Raw genomic sequence first — 13,469 nt, forward strand, 5'->3', positions numbered from 1 at the left:
GGCTTGAACTCAAGGCCTGGGCATTGTCTGTGAGCCTCTTGGTGCTCAAGGCTAGCACTCTACCACCTGAGCCACAGCACCACTTCTACTTTTTTTTTTTTGAATGGTTAATTGGAGATGAGTCTCATGGGGACTTTTCTGCCCGGGCTGGCCTCAAGCTCCTCAGATTTCAGCCTTTTGAGTAGCTAGGATTATAGGCGTGAGCCACCAGTCCCTGTAAGACACTTATCTTTGAGTAAGCAGCAAAGAACACGAACTCTTATGAATGATTAAGAGTGGAGGTATAGGGGGCTGGGGATATAGCCTAGCGGCAAGAGTGCTTGCCTCGGCCTCGTATACATGAGGCCCTGGGTTCGATTCCCCAGCACCACATATACAGAAAACGGCCAGAAGTGGCGCTGTGGCTCAAGTGGCAGAGTGCTAGCCTTGAGCAAGAACAAGCCAGGGACAGTGCTCAGGCCCTGAGTCCAAGACCCAGGACTGGCCAAAAAAAAAAGAGTAGAGGTATAGGCCTTGAGCAAAAAAGAAAAGCAAGTGTACAAGGCGGAGTCCATGCCCTAGTACCAGCATACAGACACACACTTAAAAGCCTACTAGGGCTAGCCTCAGGTGGCTCATGCCTGTAATCCTAGCTAATCAGGAGGCTGAGGAGATCTGAGGATCATGGTTCAAAGCCAGCCCAGGCAGGAAAGTCAGTAACTTTTAGCTCCAATTAACTACCAGAAAACTGGAAGTGGTGCTGTAGCTCAAAGTGGTGCTAGTCTTGAGCAAAGGAACATCAAGGAGCTCAGGGACAGAGCCCAGGCCCTGAGGTTCAACAAGTCCCATGACCAACTAATCACCCCCCCCCCACACACACACGAAAACAAGAAAAAGGATTATTAGGGGTTTCCAAGTATCTCAGTGGTAGAGTGCAAACTTAGTATGTCTCAGTATCTTGGTTCAATCCCCAGTGCCAACTTCTTCCCATGACCCTCCACCCCAAAGAAAAAGATCAGTAAGTAGTAGACTGGATTAGCAGCTAGCCAATGAAGTGGAAGGAGACATTTTTTTTTTTGCCAGTCCTGGGCCTTGGACTCAGGGCCTGAGCACTGTCCCTGGCTTCTTCCTGCTCAAGGCTAGCACTCTGCCACTTGAGCCACAGCGCCGCTTCTGGCCGTTTTCTGTATATGTGGTGCTGGGGAATCGAACCTAGGGCCTCGTGTATCCGAGGCAGGCACTCTTGCCGCTAGGCTATATCCCCAGCCCTGAAGGAGACATTTTTGATTAAATAGTGTTTCAATCTGATGATTAGCTACTTGGCCTTGTGCAAGTAATTAACTTTGGGTTCCCTCACCTGTTAGTGAGATGGATTACGTTAGATGGACCTATTACAACTGAAGAAACCTTAAAAACAGTTTGGAGCATTTCGACATTAGAATATTTCAATGTGCTACACCAAAATATCTTTTTTGGATTTGGAAACCAGTCATCTTATACCAGCTTTCATGTTTTTAATCACATGAATGTTGAATGTCATTTTAAGAGTTTCCTTGGGTTATCGCTTTCCCCTTTAGCTTCCTCAAATTAAGTTACCTGATGTAGGCTGGAATTTGGCCGGAGCTGACCCTCCCATTGGTTTAGATGCTGCTTTAGCAGGTGGGGCAGGCTTTGCTGGCATGTTAGCTTTGGCTTTCTCTAGCATGGCCAATACTTGATCTTTAGAAGTTGGCTAGAGAGAAAGTAAAAATAAGTAAAAAATAACTGAGGTAAGTGACTGAGCTGCTACTTCTGAAATATCAATGAAGGGAGGCAACACACTATCAAAGAAGTAACACATGCTATGGAGTCATGTTCAGGTAGCTATCATTCTAGTAGGTATAGTTTTCACCCTTGTAGATTAATACACGCTTTATACCACTAAACATTTTACTTTTAAAAAATATTTACTCTTACCAGGATTTCAAAGTAAGCCTCAATAAGTAATATAATCTTTTGGTTATATAAATTCATGTTCAGGCTGTACACTGGTGGCTCATGCCTGTGGAATCCTAGCTACTCAAGAGGCTAAGATCTGAGGATTGTGGTTCAAAGGCAGCCCATATAGAAAAGTCTCCAAGAGACTCTTATCTCCAATCAACCATTCAAAAACTGGAAGTGGAGCAGTGGCTCAAAGTGGTAGAGTGCTAGCTCTGAGCAAAAGACTCAAGGACAGTGCCAGGCCGAGTTCAAGCCTCACAACTGCCAGAAAAGAAAAATTCATATTTAGTATTTTTCTAATAGCTTATAATAACAACAGCATCAACAAGAAGTACCTTTAGCTTCCCAGTAGCTTTGGCCATTTTTTCATATCCTAAATGCATCATGAAGAATGGCAAAGCATCTTGGGCCTTCTTTCGCACATCTCCATTTCGATCTTCTAGACAGGAGTAAAGATGAGGAACACAAAGGATAAGGTCTGTGGGGGTGGAACGAAGAGTAGGTAGTTTCTCAGCCAGCCAGCCCAGAAGCTGCCAAAAGAAATAAAGACTAGTCACTCACTTCAAGGGGAAATTTACTATTTTTAAAAATTAGTTATGTCAGGCCTAATGGTGTCATTAGTACCAAACATTAAATATATATATTTCAGGATTAGGAATTAAACCCAGAGCCTTATGTGTGCTATTCCACGTAACTACATACCTAGTCTTTGGATTAGATCTCTCTCTCTCTTTTTTTTTTTTTTTTTTTTTTTTTGGCCAGTCCTGGGCCTTGGACTCAGGGCCTGAGCACTGTCCCTGGCTTCTTCCCGCTCAAGGCTAGCACTCTGCCACTTGAGCCACAGCGCCGCTTCTGGCCGTTTTCTATATATGTGGTGCTGGGGAATCGAACCTAGGGCCTCGTGTATCCGAGGCAGGCACTCTTGCCACTAGGCTATATCCCCAGCCCCTCTCTCTCTTTTTTTTTGTGGTAACCGAGGATTGAATTAATGACTTCATGCTTGCTAGCCACATGTTATTCTACTTGAGGCATATGCCCTATCCTTTTGGTTTCATTTTATTTTTCAGATAGAATCTTATACTAACTTTGCCCATGCTGGCCTCCAGAGTAGCTAAGATTACAGGTATGAGTCAATAGTCCCAGCCTGCAATAATAGGATTTGTTTTTATTTGGTTGTGGGGCTTGAACTCTGGGCCTGGGTATTGTCCCTGAGTTTTTCAGCTCAAGGCTAGCGCTCTACCACTTTAGCCATAGTGCTGGTTTTTTGGTGGTTAATTGAAGATAAAGAGTCTCACGAATTTTTCTGCCAGGCCTGACTTGGAACCGTGATCCTCAGATCTCAGCCTCTTGAGTAGCAAGGATTAAAACAGTGAGCCAGCGGTGCACAGCCAACAATAAGATTTTAAATGCTGGACTCTATTTTTATGACTGAAACCTCTAATTTTACCACTTAAGATTTTAAGATAAAAATTCTATTTAAAAAGCCAGTTCTTTAAAGTTTTACTACTAAAGAAAGCACAGAAACAGATCACATAAATACAAAAGCTGCAGGAATTTTTTTTTAAATTATTAAAATTTTTTTTTCTGAGAATAGTATCTCAGTGTGTAGCCTAGTCTATCCTGGAATTTACTATGTAGCCCAGGGTAGCCTTGAACTCATAATCCTTTTGTCTCCACTTCCTGAGTACTATGTCACTATATCTGATTTATTTTTCCTACTAACTTTTGGCACAGAATTCTAGCCATAAATATATGTTTATTATGGAGGTCCTGACTGCTAATGAGGTAAAAGACATGAGAAAAAGCATAGGGTTGACTTATAGTACTAACCTCTTGCCTCAAAAAAGGATTTTCCTTTTTGAGTTCTTCAGAAAGATCTTCTCCCTCCAGCCATTCCTTCATGCCAGTCTGTTCTGCCCAAGCATTCACAGTTGCTAGGGCAGCAGCTCGAACATTATTCTGCATGGCAAAAACAGCAAAAATAGTTTTGAAAATGAAAAGTTTTCTTCTTAACAAACTTAGATAATGGCATTTCTCTACAGCTCACATAATATACTTGAAATGATCTTCTTTGAAACAGAAACTAGTTCTATGGTTATACTAAAATTCCAGAAAAAAGTAGAAATATAGAACTCTAAGTTGGAAAAAAAAAAGTCCTATACTTTTTTTTTAGGCAGAACAGCAATCTGGGCATAAAAATCTTAAGATTTTGCTTTCTGAATCTTTAGTGCTCTTAGGTCTCTGACTACTTGGTAAAGAATGTAATTTTATATGCTAAAGACTTCAACATGGTTAAAATTGTACTGGCTAACAATCTGAATATTCAAATGTTTTTATACTTGAATTCACTGAATAAAAAAGACTAATTATATAAAATAAGCCAATTCTTCAAATTAAGTTTACAACACAAAAGGAAACACATTAAAATATTCAGTTTAGGACAAAATATAAAAGGGCTGCCACCCTCAATTACATTTCAATAACTTTTAGGGCCGTGAAACTACAAACATCTTACTAAACTACTAAAAGGCTCCAGGGCTCTAGCAGTTCAGGGAGAAAATAGTAGAAATTAACTTTAAGACTCTCAAAACTCACATGCATCAAAGCTTTTTAATGATTTAATAATAGTAAGCAGCAATCACTTATGTAAATGAGTGCATTTTTGTGAAATAGGCACAAATACAATGTACTTTACATAAAGACTCAATTTTGTAAGAAAGAAATTTCAGATAAAGAAACTGAACCCCAGATAATGTAACTATCTAAGGATCACAAAGTTAACTGATGATATATTTAGTCACCTTAACACTGCCTAGAAGGTAGACATGTTTACTATTCTTTTTCTAGTATTCTGATCGTTATAAACTCTCTTTTTGGAGAACAGGGAGTAGGAGATACTGGGAACTGAACCCAGAGCATGCTAGACTCTGTGCTCTACTACTTGCTAATAAACAAGTGCTGTATCACTTGAGCTATGCCTCTAGCCCTTATTGCTTTTTCTTTTTGGTGGCACTAGGTTTAAACTCAGGAACTTTGCAAACTCTCAAGTACTTGGGCCAAATCTCTAGCTCCAGGATTTTTTGTGTTTAGATATAGGGCCATTCTAACTTGGCCTGGTTGTATTCAAATTCCTGATCTGACCTTTGCTTCCTGAGTTGCTGAACTTCTATGATTATGCCACCACACATAGCTCATTTTTACACTTTCTTTTTTATTTATTTATTTGGGGGGCGGTGTCCTGGGGCTTGAACTTAGGGCCAAAGGTGCTCTTCCTAAGCTTCTTTTGCTTAAGGCTAGTACTTCTGGATTTTTTTTTTTTTTTTTTTGTAGTTCGTTGGACAAAGTCTCATGGACTTTCCTACCTGGAATGGCTTTTTTTTTTTTTTTTTTGGCCAGTCAGTCCTGGGGCTTGACCTCAGGACCTAAGCACTGTCCCTGGCTTCTTTTGGTCAAGGCTAGCACTCCACATCTTGAGCCACAGCACCACTTCTGGCTTTTTCTATATATGTGGTGCTGAGGAATCAAACCCAGCCAGGGCTTCATGCATACGAGGCAAGCACTCTCCACTAAGCCATATTCCCAGCCTAGAATGGCTTTGATACTCAGATCTCAGCCACTTTAGTAGCTAGAATTATAGCCATGAGCCATGGGTGCCCAGCTATTTTTACAAACTTTTTTTTTTTTTTTTGGCCAGTCCTGGGCCTTGAACTCAGGGCCTGAGCACTGTCCCTGGCTTCCTTTTGCTCAAGGCTAGCACTCTGCCACTTGAGCCACAGCGCCACTTCTGGCCGTTTTCTGTATATGTGGTGCTGGGGAATTGAACCCAGGGCCTCATGTATACGAGGCAAGCTCTCTTGCCACTAGGCCATATCCCCAGCCCTATTTTTACAAACTTTTAAATTTACATTATAGAAAATTATAGAAAAGTAAATATCATAACCTAAGAATAAAGCTGGCTTATTCCAGAATAGAGTTGTAGTAGAAAAGTTAAATTTACCTTGCTGTCTCCAAGGACTGTTATCACAGGGATGCCTAAATTCTTTACATGTTGCTTGATGTTTGGGCCCATGGCTACTGCCAATTGCTGTAGGATATTCAATGTCTGCTGCACCTGAGTGGTTAAGAGCCAAGACTTGCAGTTATACATTTAATATAGCAGATTTTTGGCATACTTAAAAATAAAAGAACAAAAAAATATCTGGGAAAATCAACTTGTTTTACACTATCATAATTAGCCCATAAGTAATTTATAGGTTTTTCTTTTTTTCTTTTGCTAGTCCTGGGGCTTGAACTCAGCACCTGGGTGCTGTCCCTGAGCCTCTTTGTGCTCAAGGATAGTGCCCTACCACTTGAGCCATAGCACCACTTTCAGTTTTTTGTTTGTTTTTTGGCCAGTCCTGGGCCTTGAACTCAGGGACTGAGCACTGTCCCAGCTTCTTTTTGCTCAAAGGTAGCACTCTACCACTTGAGCCACAGTGCCACTTCTGGCCATTTTTCATATATGTGGTGGTGGAGAATCAAACCCAGGGATTCATGTATACGAGGCAAGCACTCTTGCCACTAGGCCATATTTCCAGCCTCCAGTTTTTTTCTAAGTAGTTTATTTGAGACAAGAGTCTCACGGACTTTCCTGCCCAGGCTGGCTTCAAACTGTACTCTTCAGATCTTAGCCTCTTCAGTAGTTAAGATTATAGGCACCAGCCACCAGTGCCCTGCTTAGGCTCCTGTTTTTATCAAGAGTTCATAAAACTGTCTTATTAGAATTTTAGCCTAGATGTTATTCTTTACATTTTTTCTCCCACTTTACAATTTTAAAAAATCCTGACATAAAAACATATTTAAAAATTAGAAATTAAGCAATCTTATATATAAGAAACAAGTTATTTAACACTACATTGCTTATAAAGAGTAAACTCTGAAATTCACGAATATTTCATTAATAAAGCTGTACATCTTGAGATATACTTAAGAATTTAAGGAATCTATTTCTGGTTTAAAGCAATCAATCATTGTTTACTATGAACATTTTTTAAATTCTTAATTTTATTTTATTAAATGAGTATAAGAATATTCATTTAATATGGTTATTCTTTTTAAAAAATTTACTGTTGTCTTAGAGGTGATATACAGCAGGGGTAATTTACATACGTCAGGTAATAAGTACATTTCCTTTCAAAGAGTGTTATTTGTTCCCTCATTCTCTCCCATTCACTCCTTCCCATCTCTACCTATGGCAAGTTGCATGGTTCACTTTCTTTTTTATTTTATTTTCTGTTTATAAGTTTTTATTTAGAGGGGAAGGAAGAAGGGAATAAAAGAGAAAAGAACAAGAGAGAGTAAGAGAAAAAAGGAAAGAGAAAGGGGACCATGTTGAGCCGGAATATATACGGAAAGGCAGGAGATATGGCCAGGTGGATTGGATGTGACCTCAGAGAAGGAGGAAGTAACTGCCTCCAGGAGTGCCAGTTATCTACTTAAATCAAGTACTGGGCGTAGACTTAAAACAATTGGGGGCATCTGCATGGAGCCCTCCTGGGGGTGGACATTACATTCTGGCGTTTTAATAATTATGAAAAAGGGTGCCGACTCTCTGGCAAGGGGCGTCGACATTAGGGGTAAAAGGTGTAGATGTGGTTCCTCTGGGAGAAGGCAAGTAGCAGCTGTCCCTTGGTTGGGGGGGAAAGCAAACTGCCAGCACATACAAGATGGAGGTATGGGGAGATAGAGGAGAAAGAAGAAGGGAAAAGGAGAGAAAAGAGCAAGACAGAGTAAGAGAGAAAGGGAAAGAGAGCCCATAGCTCACTTTCATCAATGACCAGCCAGTGCTATCCACTGCTGCACTTTTTCCCACTTTCCCTCTGTTTCTGTGCCCCCTCCCCCCGCAGATGTGCATGTGAACACACTTTATATAAGGGGGGGAAAAAAAAAAAACCAAATTAAGAAAAAAGTCCTTTGTTACCCTATCTGTGGAGATCATTTTGGTATGTATATTATATTATGTACATATTGAGGAGGTGCTTGAATATTGCACCTTTGTGGTTCTCTCCTAAGACTATCCTTTTAGTCTCACTGTATGTCAGTATCTAGAATTCTGAATCACTCATTTTTTGCTAGTGAAGTCTGCATTGAAAAGGAACTTCCTATAGAGGAAGAGAAAAGGCAAATGCTCTACATACCAAGATTTTATTTGAATCATTGAGTCGACCCTTCAAGGCCGTTGGAAGTTCACCAATGTTTGGTTGGATAAATTTTGCTTCATTAATAATTCCAGCCACTTCGTCTAAGCCTTCTTTTCTGATCTTCCAATTCTTGTCACCAATCTTAGACACCAACTCTGAAGTAATTTTATCACTGAAAAACAAAAGCTTTTTAAATTTCTAGATTCTTAAATATTATATCACAGAAATTCCAAGTACTGTTAAAAAATAAGGCATCACTGAGAATTTAGTACAATGAATCAAATAAACTTTCTCAAAGTGAAAGCTACCTGATCTCTGTTCTTGGCAAAAGATCAACAACATCATTGCCTCCATCATCTGGTTCCTCTCCATCCTCTCCTTCATCTGTACCACTTGTGGTGTGCTTAGAAATTCCTCTGGTTGGAGCTGGGGGGCTTTGCCCCTGCATCTACACACAAATCAATGAGGCTAATGAACTTGATGAAGAATATGAGAGCAAACAGATTGAAGAAGGTGCCTGGGTCAATGTCTCTCATTCTTTCACAGTACTTATTCACACAGTATTTTAAAAGACATTTTAATTATGACTGAAATTCTAATTCTGAAACTATATAAGCCTATTCAAATCTGACTTCTCTATAATAAAACTGTTTGTCTTGTATCAATCTCTTAGATAATATAGAGAAAGTTTGCTTAACACTGAGCAATTTTAGTTGATAAGTTATTCAAGGAGGAATAATATTTTATTTTGAATTCCTATGATTGTTATTATTATTTTGGTGCCAATTCTGGGGCTTCAACTCAGGGCCTGAGTGCTATCCCTGAGTTTTTTGCTCACAGCTACTGCATGAACTACAGATCTACTTTTAGCGTGTGTGTATGTGTGTGTGTGATGTTTCATGGACTTGCCTGCCCATGCTGGCTTTGAACGACAATCCTTACATCTCAGCCTCTTGCGTAGCTGGGATTACAGGCATGAGCTACTGGTGCTTAGCTACTTTAAATTATTAAACGAAAATTCATGTACTTCAAAAATAATCAATACATTCATGATACTTGCAATTCAAGAGGCACAAAAGGACACAGAGGAAAATCTCTCACCTTACACCACAGTTTCTCAGTTTTCTTCCTTACAAAGTCATGTATTTCATATGAACTCTTCCAGGGACACTGCTTGAACACACACACACTCACACACACACACTCTCTCTCTCTCTCTCTCTCTCTCTCTCTCTCTCTCTCTCTCTCTCTTTATTCTAAAGACTTAAAACAAATTTGTCTTAATATGAGATTCTCATGTCAACCAATGGATTTTACTGTTGTGAAACTTTTTACCTTTTCAAATTCTGCATCTATCTGGGATAGCAGAGCAGGCTTCTCATCCTCAAAGAACATTCGCAAAGATGGACCAACATATAGATACATTACACCAAGAAGGGTGATAGCAGAAGTCCTCACAGCCTGCAGAAAGAACAAACACAACTTTTCAAATCAGAACAGACCCATAAAGATGTCTACAATATTTCTATGTGTGCTAGAATGTACTCACTGGATTTGTTGCAGCAAGAGCAGTCTTCACATTGCTAATGAAAGCTTTGACATTCAACCTAGATGAAACAACATTTAGAAATGAAAACAAATGAGACTTTCAAAATATGCAATAGTTTATAAAGCCAGACTATAAGACTGGCTCCTACTGGAGGAATTCTTATTCTTTCCCCATGCTGAAAGTGTGCTTTAAACATAGTCTGTTTACTGAATAATCCTACTATGATTAAGATTCCTAAGTCTAGTCTTGAACTCTGCTGAACTCAGATTAGATAGTCTATATTCGGTACATCAAAACTCTTGATTGTTCATACCATAACCCCCAAACATATTACTCCCTGTTTTCTATAACTTAGTAAAAAGCCAAACTATTCTTGGTTGCTTAAGCCATCCTTCACTCTTCAGATTCATCCTTGATTTCTCTCTCTCAATATACAATTCTATTTTTAAAATATATTATGATTTACACAGCCATTAGAAAGAATGTCATTTTCAGAGGAATGGATGAACCTAAAACAAATTATATTGAGGTAAACAAAGTTCAGAAAGACATAAGTCATATGTTTTCTCTCATATGTGGAAGCTAGATCTAAAATATACCAGGATTTGATAAATTATACAGGACTCCAGGCATTCACACACAGTGAGACTAAAGGAGGATACTCCTAGGGGAGGAACACAAAGGCATAATGCCTATGTACCTTTGATCATATAAAATAATATTTATCGGGGCTGGGAATATGGCCTAGTGGTAAAGTGCTCGCCTCCTATGCACGAAGCCCTGGGTTTGATTCCTCAGCACCACATATATATATATATAGAAAAAAGCCGGAAATGGAGCTGTGGCTCACGAGGTAGAGTGCTAGTCTTGAGCAAAAAGAAGCCAGGGACAGTGCTCAGGCCCTGAGTCCACGATCCAGGAATGGCAACAAAAGCAAAACAAATTAAAAAAAATTATCAAAATGAACTCCAGTAAACGGAAACAGGTTGTTTTTTTTCCCTTTTCTTTTTATTTTGTTTATCTGTCTTTAGGAGGGTAAGGAGGGGACACAGAAATGGAGGGACAAAGAGTGATACGCACTAAACACTATGTTGAAAATGAACTATATAATTTTTGGGTGACATTTTCCAAAGAGAAACGTACTTTTTTTTTTTTGCAAGCCCTGATGCTTGAACTCTGGGCCTGGGTGCTGTTCCTGGGCTCACTTTGCTCAAAGCTAGCACTCTACCACTTGAGCCACAGTCCCACTTATGTATTTTTATGTGATAAATTGGAGATAAGAGTCTCATGGAGTTTCCTGCCTAGGCTAGCTTTGAACCACCATCCTCAGATCTCAGTCTCTTGAACAGCTAGGATTAAGGTATGAATTGCTGGCACCACTGAGAAATGAAATCTTTACCTGACTTATGTAACTATAACCTCTCTGTATATCACATTCATAGTAACAATTTAAAAAATATATGTACATATTTTGATTTATAACACTCATTTCTACAATCTGTGCTCTACCATTTGAGCCATACCCCAGGCCTAAACATTATAATTTCTTGCAAGAATTACTTGATTAACCTACCATTATTATCCCTGTCTTTGGCTGTCTATTCATTCTGACTATATTAAGAATGACTCTGCTACTTTTCTGCATATGCACACTTCCCCTTGTAGTGCCGGGAATCAAATTCAAGGCCTCATACATGCTAAAAGTGCTCCTACCATTGAGCTTTGCCCCCAACCCCTCTCAAAAACATATTACAGGGCTGGGAATGTAGCTCAGTGGCAAAGTGCTTGTCTAGCATGCATGAAGCCCTGAGTACAATTCCTCAGTACCACATAAACAGAAAAAGCTGGAAATGGTGCTGTGGCTCAAGTGGTAGGTAGAACACTAGCCTTGAGCACAGAGAGGCTCAAGGATGAGCCCTGAGTTCAAGCACCAGGACTGGCAAAAAAACCCAAAACATATATTACAGGTAGGTGGTCTTCAGGAAGATCAAATAATTATCATTTGAAAGGCAATTCTGAAAAGTAATTGGGATTAGTGGTGTACACATATAGTCTCAGGAGGATTCTTTGAGTCCAGTAGTTTATTAGCCTAGATAAAACACCAAACTGTGTTTTATATACAAATTATTTGGTAAACAGTGGGTTAAACAAGCTCTTCTATTACAAGATTTCTAAGAACATTTAATTCATCAACATGCTTTCTAGTTTTCTAACAAATGTGATTATATGTAGTAATTTCTGAATACATTTGATTAGAAATCTCTGGAATTGGCTTTCTGTGAGACAGCTATTAAAACTTGAGGAAAAGTAGGGCTGGGAACATAGCCTAGTGGTAAAGTGCTTGCCTCATATATATGAAGCCCTGGGTTCAGTTCCTCAGTACCACATATATAGAAAAAGCTGGAAGTGGCACTGTGGCTCAAGTGGCAGAGCTAGCCTTGAGCAAATTTAGAAGCCAGGGATAGTGCTAAGGCCCCGAGTCCAAGGCCCAGGACTGGCCACAAAAAAAAAAAAAAAAAAAGCAAGACAAACAAATACAGACTTTTGAAAACAAAGGTAGATTCTTTTATAAGTAAGTTTGGTAACTCATTCTTTAGAAATAATCAGAGAGAGTAAAAAATATAATCACAAGTTAAAGAGGAGCCAAATATTTTCTATTTTATTTCTTTCTGACTTACCCAGAAAAACCAAATTCTTTTATTGCATTTGCTAGCCAGTTCAGAGTTTCTGATTGATTCTTTGGATTCTTTTGTGAGAAAGCCAGTGACATAACCTGGAGAAATGGAAAATGAACATCAGATTTGTAGTTTCTCCTAGAAATGTAACATGGGTTTAAGCAAAACTGGGTTAGGTATAAATGTACTTTGTTTCTCTGTGTGTGTACAGTATTGAGGATTTTGCTTGGTAGGTAGGTGGTCTACTACTGTTTTGTTTTGCTTTTTTGTGTGTTTTTTTTTTTTTTTTTTTTTTGGTGCCAGCACCAGTGCTTTGATTCAGATCTCAATCACTCACTCTGCTTTTTTTTTTGGCCAGTCCTGGGGCTTGGACTCAGGGCCTGAGCACTGTCCCTGGCTTCTTTTTGCTCAAGGCTACCACTCTGCCACTTGAGCCACAGCACCACTTCTGGCCATTTTCTGTGTATATGGTGCTGGGGAATTGAACCCAGGGCTTCAAGTATACATGGCAAGCATCTTGCCACTAGGCCATATCCCCAGCCCTCACTCTGCTTTTTTATGTTAATAGTCAGTGCTATACCATTGAGCCACACTTTGTCTGGCAGTTTGCTTATTAATTGGAGATGAGTCTCACAAACTTTCTGTAGGAGTGTTTCTGAATCTTGATCCTCCTGAGCCACTGCTGCTTTAATGATAGTGTTTCACTTTCTGCCTGGGGTATATCTCTTGACTGTAATCAGCCTGTTTTAGATCTTCCATTATAGCTTGGATGACCAGCACACATCACCGCACCCAGCTTCTTTGTGTGGAGGTGAATTCTAACTTTTCTGTCCAGGCTGGCCTAGAACTATGGTTCTCCTAATTTTAGATTCCCAATTAGCTAAGATTATAGGTGTAAGCTACCAGTACCCAGCTAAACTTGTCTTTTCTACAACTACAAGAGCTTAGCAACAAAAGATTTAACATATACAAGAAAACAACGTAAGTGACAGTAGTATGAAAAGCCAGGCACCAGTGGCTCATATCTATAATCCTAACTACTCAGGAGACTTGAGATCTGAGGATCTCTGTTTAAAGCCCGCCCCAGCAGACAAATCTTATCTCTAA

General features: G+C 39.5%; 1 protein-coding gene across 4 annotated transcripts in view; it reads right to left on the reverse strand.

Moving 5' to 3' along the window:
* The window catches only part of Ckap5 (cytoskeleton associated protein 5), a 96,262-nt gene that overhangs the window by 27,873 nt on the left and 54,920 nt on the right, over positions 1-13,469 (reverse strand). For all 4 annotated transcript variants that reach the window (XM_048361486.1, XM_048361483.1, XM_048361485.1 and 1 more), the window contains exons 18-26: positions 12,366-12,460; positions 9,688-9,745; positions 9,474-9,599; positions 8,447-8,586; positions 8,136-8,310; positions 5,957-6,070; positions 3,790-3,918; positions 2,295-2,489; positions 1,576-1,711 (exon numbers count right to left, since the gene is read on the reverse strand). In XM_048361486.1, coding sequence (XP_048217443.1) covers positions 1,576-1,711; positions 2,295-2,489; positions 3,790-3,918; positions 5,957-6,070; positions 8,136-8,310; positions 8,447-8,586; positions 9,474-9,599; positions 9,688-9,745; positions 12,366-12,460 — 1,168 coding nt within the window. The remainder of the gene's footprint in view (positions 1-1,575; positions 1,712-2,294; positions 2,490-3,789; positions 3,919-5,956; positions 6,071-8,135; positions 8,311-8,446; positions 8,587-9,473; positions 9,600-9,687; positions 9,746-12,365; positions 12,461-13,469) is intronic.

The sequence above is a fragment of the Perognathus longimembris genome, chromosome 13 (assembly GCF_023159225.1).
Source record: "Perognathus longimembris pacificus isolate PPM17 chromosome 13, ASM2315922v1, whole genome shotgun sequence".
In the NCBI taxonomy this organism is placed as follows: domain Eukaryota; kingdom Metazoa; phylum Chordata; class Mammalia; order Rodentia; family Heteromyidae; genus Perognathus; species Perognathus longimembris.